The sequence below is a fragment of the Austrofundulus limnaeus genome, unplaced genomic scaffold, assembly GCF_001266775.1.
Source record: "Austrofundulus limnaeus strain Quisiro unplaced genomic scaffold, Austrofundulus_limnaeus-1.0 Scaffold2, whole genome shotgun sequence".
NCBI classification, from domain to species: domain Eukaryota; kingdom Metazoa; phylum Chordata; class Actinopteri; order Cyprinodontiformes; family Rivulidae; genus Austrofundulus; species Austrofundulus limnaeus.
The window spans coordinates 5,115,025-5,124,888 of NW_013952404.1; the positions used below are offsets into that span (position 1 = coordinate 5,115,025).

General features: G+C 39.2%; 1 protein-coding gene across 1 annotated transcript in view; it reads left to right on the forward strand.

Moving 5' to 3' along the window:
• The window catches only part of LOC106520141 (ryanodine receptor 3), a 117,807-nt gene that overhangs the window by 97,377 nt on the left and 10,566 nt on the right, over positions 1–9,864 (forward strand). The window contains exons 76-93 of the mRNA XM_014012091.1: positions 966–1,075; positions 1,322–1,373; positions 1,494–1,544; positions 1,632–1,731; positions 1,815–1,894; positions 1,969–2,045; positions 2,549–2,622; positions 3,397–3,414; positions 3,982–4,062; positions 4,188–4,276; positions 4,360–4,488; positions 4,609–4,713; positions 6,707–6,788; positions 6,884–8,196; positions 8,281–8,339; positions 8,501–8,675; positions 9,211–9,297; positions 9,383–9,577. Of these exons, the coding sequence (XP_013867545.1) occupies positions 966–1,075; positions 1,322–1,373; positions 1,494–1,544; positions 1,632–1,731; positions 1,815–1,894; positions 1,969–2,045; positions 2,549–2,622; positions 3,397–3,414; positions 3,982–4,062; positions 4,188–4,276; positions 4,360–4,488; positions 4,609–4,713; positions 6,707–6,788; positions 6,884–8,196; positions 8,281–8,339; positions 8,501–8,675; positions 9,211–9,297; positions 9,383–9,577 (2,877 nt within the window). The remainder of the gene's footprint in view (positions 1–965; positions 1,076–1,321; positions 1,374–1,493; positions 1,545–1,631; positions 1,732–1,814; positions 1,895–1,968; positions 2,046–2,548; positions 2,623–3,396; positions 3,415–3,981; positions 4,063–4,187; positions 4,277–4,359; positions 4,489–4,608; positions 4,714–6,706; positions 6,789–6,883; positions 8,197–8,280; positions 8,340–8,500; positions 8,676–9,210; positions 9,298–9,382; positions 9,578–9,864) is intronic.

Genomic DNA, 9,864 nt, shown 5'->3' on the forward strand with positions numbered 1-9,864 from the left:
CCATGTCTACATGCCTAAATGCACTGAGTTGCCGCCATGTGATTGGCTGATTAGAAATTAAGTGTTAACGGGCAGTTGGACAGGTGTACCTAATATAGTGGCCGGTGAGTGTATATAAACAAGTAAATATATTATTATTTATTCATTTATAAACTGGCAACCTACTGCATGCATACTTATAATGTATGCATAATCATTTGATTAAACCTTAACACAATCAAAAGAACAACAAAAAAATTGACATTCAACAGTATTTATAGACATTTAAACTTGGGATGCACTGATATGAAAATTTCAGCCGATATCGATGTCCAATATAATTATTGCTGTTATGGCCGATAGCCGATATTTACCGATATTACACAAATACACAAATTGTATTATACATATACACACAAACACACTTGGGTCTTTTTTTTTGATACGTAAATAAACAACCAGACCTCTGACATGGCTCCCTACTTCAGTTATTCATGGCTACACAGCATCAACATCACTATCGTGATCAAACAGATGCCACTCAACCAAACATYTCCCCTCCCAAAACAGAAACACAAAKMTAAAAMGTRGGAAATCAATATCGGACGTTAATATYGGCCCAGTTTTASACATCAGACCGATACGATATTCTAAAAAAGGAYCAATATCATCTGATACCGATATTAATACCGATATATCGTGCATCCCTAATTTAAACTAAGTATTTTTTTCATAAAGCTACAGGTGACAGAACAGTTACATTCATACTCCAGTCATATTTAACACAGCTGGACACGATCATCTGTGATACATTCATGTATTGGAATGTGCATCTAAAGTRACTGCATGCTTTTTGATTATCTTTTCCTGCTCAAACCTACCTCCACAAAGAGACATTGAAATCCTGCTGCACCAAGAGTTTATGTTAATGTGCACACAACAGTATCTGTCTCGCCTGCACTGCTGATTCCTACGGCTTTGTTTAGAAAACGCAGCCTAAAGTGGAAGAAGAGGAGGAGGAGGAGATCAGAAAGCAGCCCGACCCTCTTCACCAGCTTATTCTGCATTTCAGCCACAACGCTCTGACTGAGTGCAGGTAAAATACACACTCATACTCACACCTGGCCATCTGGCACCAGGGCAAGCTGCTCCATCTGTCAACCAGGCTTGTTTTGGCTCTTGTTTTCAGCTGATAAAGAGCATTAGCCATAAATTCACCATATTTTAAAAAGGTTTTTAGCTTTGTGTTTAAAAAATGGTGTCATAAATGTATGGCTGCATCTTTTTATTTTTATTTTTTTACAGATGCAATCTAATCAGATTGTGTTCTACCTTTTTTTAGTTCTTTGGCAGAAGATCCTTTGTATATTGCCTATGCAGATATGATGGCAAAGGTAACTCATTTCAAAGCCGCTGTAAACATACAACAAAGCTACCAAAAATGTACATTTCCTAAAGCAAATTTCTTGAGTGTTTTTCTGGTCAATTTTACAAATGTCTTTTCTTTCTTTCAGAGTTGTGCTGAAGGTGAAGAAGAGGAAGAAGGAAAAGAGAAAACRTTTGAGGTAATCTAACACCACTCTGAGCGAACACCTTTGTATTTTTCATTCTAAATCATATTGAGAAATGTTGCATTTACTGATGTCCAACAGGAAAAGGAAATGGAGAAACAAAAGATGCTGTATCAGCAAGCCCGAYTGCACGATCGGGGAGCAGCAGAGATGGTGCTGCAGATGATCAGTGCCAGCAAAGGTGGGAAAACAAACACGGATCATCGGTGTTTCGTTCTGCAGCGGCCAGCTTTGCTCACTCTACCTTATGACGTGTCTTCTCAGGTCGTCTTGGTGCTACTGTGACGTTTACCCTCAAACTGGGTATTTCTGTTCTCAACGGGGGAAACATTCTGGTCCAGCAGGTCTGCAGCATTTTATGTGTTGAAGAATGAATAATTTTAGCTTCACCATTAATCATACTTTTATTCTGATGCAGAAAATGCTGGACTATCTGAAGGAAAAACGAGATGTTGGCTTTTTCAAGAGCTTGTCTGGACTGATGATGTCGTGCAGGTAAATCAGCCATGATGTTAAATAGGATTTTTTTTTGTGTCTACACCAATTTAATCCACGTGTTGTACTTGGCACATGCAGAAAAATAGTTTTTTGGGGTCTTTTTGCTAAAGTGGAGCAAATCTTCCAGAGATTTTTAGCAGACAATATGTTCCGAATGAGAGAAATAATAAAATATGAAAATATTTGGCTAAAATTGGACTAATAGTGAAAAATGGCCTCATTTTGTTTGTTTCATCTGCTTTCTAAGTCAATATGATAGAGAAAATTTCAAATATGARCACAATTATGAACATTTAATCAGAGGTTGTATCAGATACAGACACAACAGAGATGTTAATCTAATATTTGTTCTTTCTTTCAACAAGAAAACCTTAGAGATTTTTTTCACATTTGTCTTTTGAACCCGATGGTAATATCATTGGGGTGCTCTTTTTTAAGTATAGGTTGTAGAAATAATGAAATTCAGCATGTCTCCGTTTTGATTTTTTTTTTAATTACAGTGTTCTGGATTTGAATGCGTTTGAAAGGCAAAACAAAGCTGAAGGTCTGGGGATGGTTACTGAAGAGGGATCAAGTAAGTGAGGATGAAAACTACAGTAAACTCTGAGAACAGCTGACTTTTTCCCCTACTTTAGTAACAAACAGCAGATTTGCCAGTTTACTACGGAAGAATAAAATATACCGCAGTACGTTTGTGTCACGATTGAAAATCTGCGATTAATTAAAGCTTTTTTGACCTGACTTGTCTCCTCCTATTCCACGATAACTCGTAAGAAAACGGCAATAATGACATAGTATTAACTCAACAGAAAGATTTGCTTTTTATTTTTATTTTTTTACCGCTGAAGTTCATCTCCATCTCATTTGTTCATTGTTTTGTGTTATGTCATCCTGCAGGTGAGCCTGCGTTACTGTATGTCCAAGTCCTGTCTGGGTCTTACAAACTTACAGCGACTTCAAAAGAAAACAATTCTTATATTCACAAACACAATGAACTAATCAAACTGATGGGTTGCATACAGTACAGTATAATTATGTTTTTCTCATACATGCCCTTAGCCCATTTTCACTTCATGAGATAAGGCATACATAAGTGATGGTAACTAATACTTTGTCTAACCTCTAAACACCTGCCTAGAGAGCAGACCGTACATCAAGACTGAGAATTGTCACTTTATGTCATTGTCGCAAATCAGTGTTTGTAAATTATATATCTGCAGTCCGATCATTTTGTTTCCCTGTTCCTACTTCTTCTGATTGAATCTAAATGTCTTCTCCTTTGCTTATGTCTGCTTTTGTTTTGTTTCTTTGTTTCCTTCTGATCATGTTTTAATGTCATCGGTCGCAGTCAACGTGAGTGAGCGGGGTAAATACACGGTTTAGATTCTACTCATTTTATGCAATGCTGACATCTTGGTTGCTCTTCGCCCTGCACCCTTCTTCCTCTTTTCCCTTTTCCTCCTCCTTTTTTTATGAATGCCAGTATAGCCTCTGTATTTGTACCCTGGACTGAAAATAATGCATGCTTGCTCTTTTGACATTAGTCTGCGATCAGGCTTCCAAAGTTGACTGAAATCGTTTTCCTTCCTCTCTAAGAAGCCATTGCTTGTTGTTTTTAGGACCTTTCTATATTTTGTCCTACTAACAAGCCTTTAGAACTAAATCCTCAAAAGCTTTGTTGCTATAAGCAACCAAGCAACCAACAAAGCTGTGTATTCTTTTAACATTTAATTTTGAACCGATGCACCTGACCTTTTGTTTGTGCTCTAAACAGTGTGATGCATATCATTTAGGACTGTTTGACAACAAGACAGCAGCTTGATAAGGAGACAAAAGCTAAGCAAGCTCTGATGCCTGTGTACGCATAAAAAGTCGTGAGTGTCTGCCCATCCTGTTACTAAAAAACACAAGTKATCTCTTTTCCTGTTTTCAGGTTCCAAAGTTCTGCAAAATGACGAGTTTACCAAGGATCTCTTTAGGTTTCTGCAGCTTCTGTGTGAAGGTCACAATAATGGTGGGTGGACATCAGACTTATAGACATTAYGGCTAAATGTTTATTTATTTGTAAAAGATTGTGTTGTGTCATGTAGGTGGAGTAAGTTGCACTTAATCCTCAAAAATTTTGTACCTGTGTTTTAGATTTTCAAAATTTCCTGAGAACTCAGACAGGGAATACAACTACAGTCAATATCATCATCAGCACAGTYGATTACCTGCTAAGACTCCAGGTATCATATTGTTATAGGAAGATCTTCCGTATTTCTAAAAGAAATAAAGAATATAAAAGTCTTGTTTGCCACTTTTTAATTAGGAATCCATCAGTGATTTCTACTGGTACTACTCTGGGAAAGACGTCATTGATGAGGCCGGGCAGAGAAACTTCTCTAAAGCTCTRGCGGTCGCTAAACAGGTCTTCAACTCATTAACGGAATATATTCAGGTACTTTGTGACAACACACTGCTCCACAGTTAGAATGTCACTATCACTAGATAAATAAAGCTGTCAGTTCTTTTATATTAAGAGAATATTTCAGCTGTTTCCCCATTCCATGCCTTTCAGGGTCCATGCATAGGTAATCAGCAGAGTCTGGCTCACAGTAGGCTGTGGGATGCAGTGGTGGGTTTCCTGCATGTTTTTGCCAACATGCAGATGAAGTTATCCCAGGTATGTGCTTTGTGTTTAAGTAAATGCAGCAAATTTATATAAAAACACTTTTAGATAAGTTTGTCACATTGTTTCTGTTGTTTAAAGGGGGGTGTTATGTAGTTTTCAGGCACATGGTTATTTTATTTACCACAATCAAGTAACCGTTACCTTCACTTGTTATGTAAATGCTGTATATATCAAAAATAAATTTGACTTTGCATCTAAACACGTTGAAATTGGCCTCTGTTGCTTTAAGAACCTCTCACTTCAATACATCTTCACTATGCCGTTTATAAGTCCAACCATTTTGATAAACCATGACATCCTTAGAAGTCATACAGCTGTGCAGTGCCACCAGGTGTTTGCTAATTGTTGCAGTGCTAGTGGTGGAGCTGTGTGGGGGCGGGAGCTCAGCTGTGGACYGGGCTACAGKGAGGAGCTAGGTACAAATAAGCAACTGTTTGTACCAGCAAGCGTTCAGGCAGCTCCACATGGCTACCAGAGGAGATTCAGTGATTTCTCAAACATGCATGAATGAGTCAAAGCAACGCCTTGGGAATGGTTTTGATGAGGGAATAACATTATAACATGATGTAAAGCTGAAAAAAAAAGATTTTGCATAATACCCCCCTTTAAAAGTTTTTGTCTTTTTATTAGGGCTGTCAAATGATTAAAATTTTTAATCTATTAATTCCAAGGTAGCTGTGAAYTAATCACGATTAATCTTAAACTTAATGTAAAACTTTATTGCATACTGGTAAAATAAATTACTTGAGTTATTAATTAATGTCTTTATTTTGGAAAAAAATTGGTGCTTAAGAAATACATACAACAGTAATAAATCATGAAAATATCACCTCGATTGCACAAAAACAACAAAAATCAGGACTAAAAAATGCCCCAAACATATTTGAGTCAGTTAAATTTTGTGCAGAATAATGAGGTTAAATCAAGAATTCAAGGATTTTCATTCCAAATGAACATGAGGAGTGAAAGATAGATATTAAGATCACAGTTGTCAACATAAATAAATAAAAGAAAATAAGCCATAAGAAGACAAAAAGAAAAACAAACTGTACATAATGTGTTACACATGGAGTTTATTTTTTTATTTAACCTTTATTTATCCAGGTAAACTGTTTGAGAACCACTTCTCATTTACAAAYATGACCTGGCATGCACTGAGTGCATTGCAATATACAAACCTACATATTCAGCCAAAGTAAAGTGAGTGTAAATTTTAATCATGATTAATCGCGATTAAAATTTTTAATCTATGCCCATGCATCAATAAAATTAATCAGTGTTAACTCAATTAATTTCACAGCCCTACTTTTTATACACATGTTCTGGTTGTTCTTCGACTTATAGTGGTTTATAAAAACTGTATGAATTTGCTACTTTAACCCTTTAAATCTGAAACTATCATTAATTCTCAGTCAAAGTCTCAATTTAAATTTAAACTAATAAACTAATTTTGGAGTCATTCCTCCTTATTGTTGCCTTGATGAAAAATCTGAACACCACTGATGCCACTAGAGGGCACTGCAGCTTCAAGAATGACTTCAAGCTGCTTCATTTAGCTCACTGATAYGTGACTCCTTCTATGATACGACCAATTAAACAATGTTGGAGGAAAAAAAATATCCTCCTAACTTTATCTCACAGTCATCACAGTAGATTAGGGATTGACAGTAGCAGCCAGGATGAGAGAGATCTCAGGTGGAGGGGTTAAATTTAGCTCATCCAAGTTAGGTTTAGAGTTATGGGATATTCAATACAGGATCCATAGAGACCCTAAATGAGTCAGACTGACCTAGCCATCTGCTCTCAGACAGTGAAATAACATCAACCCTGGTGATGATGGATGGATGTTATGTAGAGGGACCTTCTGGGCCCCAGCAGAAACTGAGAAGGCCTTGATCTGTTAAAATCCTGTTCAAATAATCCATCCTGGGAGGCTGTCAGTGGTTTGTGTGAGACGTTTTCTCTTTGTCTTAATTCCCAACAGGACTCCAGTCAGATTGAATTATTGAAGGAGCTCCTAGACCTGCAGCAGGACATGATTGTCATGATGCTGTCTCTCCTAGAAGGTYGGTAAATTTCAGGAATAATACTGCGCAGGTAATGTTGCCTGTTCGTATGTTTACTCACAAACTGCTTTTTGAACATTTCTGTTGTTTCACAGGTAACGTTGTGAACGGAACCATTGGTAAACAAATGGTGGACACCTTGGTGGAATCTTCCAGCAATGTGGAGATGATTCTGAAATTTTTTGACATGTTCCTCAAGTTGAAAGACTTGACCACCTCGGATAGTTTCAAGGAGTACGACTCCGAGAGCAAAGGGGTCATCTCCAAAAAGGATTTTCAGAAGTCCATGGAGAACCAGAAACAGTACACCCAGTCTGAGATTGAGTTCCTCCTCTCCTGTGCCGAGGCTGATGAAAACGACATGTTCAGCTACAAACAGTTTGTGGAGAGATTTCACGAGCCAGCGAAGGACATCGGCTTCAATGTAGCCGTGTTGCTAACAAACCTCTCGGAGCACATGCCCCATGACGCTCGCCTGTCCACTTTCCTCAATCTCGCCGAAAGCGTCCTCAGCTACTTCGAGCCGTTCTTGGGCCGCATCGAGATCATGGGCGGCGCCAAGCGCATCGAGAGGGTCTACTTTGAGATCAGCGAGTCGAGTCGCACGCAGTGGGAGAAGCCCCAGGTGAAGGAGTCGAAGCGGCAGTTCATATTCGACGTGGTCAACGAGGGCGGGGAGAGCGAGAAGATGGAGCTGTTTGTCAACTTCTGCGAGGACACCATCTTTGAGATGCAGCTGGCTTCTCAGATTTCGGAGCCGGACCCCGTCGAGCACCAGGACGAGGACGAGGACGAGAGCCAGAGCATGGTGGAGAACCAAGAGGAGGAAGAGGAAGAGGGCATGACGATGGAGTCTTCCTCTGCGTTCACCGTTGCCTGCATCTCAATGAGAAAGAGCCTCTGTAATTTTCGGCAGCTGCTGACCCTCAAGAGCATGAGGCGCCAGTGCAGGAAGTTCAGGAAGATGAGTGTGAGGGAGATGGTGAGGGGCTTCTTTTCCTTCTTCTGGATCATCATCACAGGCTTCTTYCACTTCGTCTACAACTTTGTTTGGGGTTTCTTTCACATCCTGTGGACCACTCTGTTCGGGGGCGGCCTCGTCGAAGGAGCGAAGAACATGAAAGTGACGGACATTTTAGGAAACATGCCCGACCCCACTCAGTTTGGAATCCACGGAGACATTCTGGAGACAGAAAAGATGGAAGCAAGTGAAGCGTTGACGTTGGAAGAGATGGGTCAGCTGGCTCAGAGTGATGCRGCCGAGGCCGACTTGATGGCCGAGCTGCTCAACATACAGCCCAAAAGGGAGGGCAAGCATGGGACTGAGCCGGGTTTGGGGGACGTGTCAGAGGTGGTGGTGGGAGACACTCCTTCAATAGCCAGTGCAGTCACGCAGAAAAAGGCCCAGGTCGGTAAACACAATAAAATAACTTTAATCTTGATATGTAAATGCAGAGAAGAAAAGACCTAAAAATCCTGATTTTTGCAACAGATGGCTGCTAAGAAGAGTTCTACAAATGGAGACTACAAATCTGATTCAGAGAAAGGAGAGTGAGTGCACTTTGTGTCACCGCTGCAACTTTTTATATCCAGTAAAAGAGATTCAAGCATTAAAAATGTTAGAAGTTTTAACCAAGTCCAACAACTTTTAGGCTGCAAGGATAAGTCTGTTTTTACACCCAAACTGTCACTAACAGAATTTCTGCTTATAGTTCGGAAGATGGAGAGAAAAAAGACCAYGACAAGGCCAAAGATGAAGCCCCCCCAGAGCCCTCAATGGAGGAGAAGAGAGCCCCGAAGAAGAGGCTCGGTCTGAGAAAAGAGCCACCAGAGGCCTTCATGGCCAGCTTCTTGGCTGGCCTGGAAATCTATCAAACTAAGATGCTGGTCAGATGATTCCCCCAGAGCACTTCATACTTGGGCCTACTTCATAAAATATTAGATTTTTGTTTGAACTTAATCTTTCCAGTGATGTGCTATTTTATTAAATGAATATGTATGTATCTTATGCACCTAAATCAATATTCTAAAGGTTACATTTTTTCTTCATATATGCAGTGCCAGTTTAATGAGGGTTTAGTTAGAAATATTTTTGTTTGGCAGGGCGGATCATTGTGAGGGTAGAAAGAACTAAATCATAATCATCATTTTGTGGATTTAATAAACACTAACATGAAACTTACATGATGCATAAAACTGTGAGTGAAGTTAGAAGGAAACTGGTGGCCTTATTAAATTTTATTTTTTACATAGATTAAATTTATGCAGTATGCAAAATTTAGATTTCTTATTCAGTTAGAATTTATCTGACATCAAAGATTAAAAAGTCTTCATAAAAAGAGGAGAAAAATATTTTAAATCCTTTATTTCATTCCTGTTAACACCATTGTTGTTTTTATACAATAGTCTTGTCTTTTCGCAGAACTACTTGGCAAGAAATTTCTACAACCTCCGCTTCCTAGCCCTGTTTGTTGCTTTTGCGATCAACTTCATTCTTCTCTTCTACAAGGTACGTTTGTTTTCAAGTATGCAGTTTAAAGGGAGGTTTTCACGTTGCTGGATGTGTTTTATTTTTGTTAAAAACGGACTTTCAGGTGACTGGTGATTACTCAGAGGATGAAGACCCCTGGAGCCGCAGAGGTAGAACGGGAGAGGAGGAGGAAGAAGGAGCGCTCGAGTGTTTTGTCCTGCAGGAAAGCACCGGCTACATGGCGCCAACGCTTTGCTGTTTGGCGATATTACACACTATCATTTCTTTCCTGTGTGTAGTGGGATACTACTACTTAAAGGTATCGTGACTTGTTTTATTAATCTGTCTTCCAGTCCTCCTATTCTGTAGTGCAAAGCCTGAAGTCCAATCCAATTTATTTATTTATTTATTTTGCACATTTAAAGGAGACATATGCTTTTAAATCCTTCTTTTTTTTACATTTAAATCATTCAGTTGGGGTCTTTATGAAGTGGAACTGCAATATTTTGGTTTGAATTCCTCCTTATTGTAACTCCACAAGCCCCGCCCTCTTTTTTTAGCTGTGTCTCAGATCAACCCCCCCGTTTCCAGACTGTAACATATTAG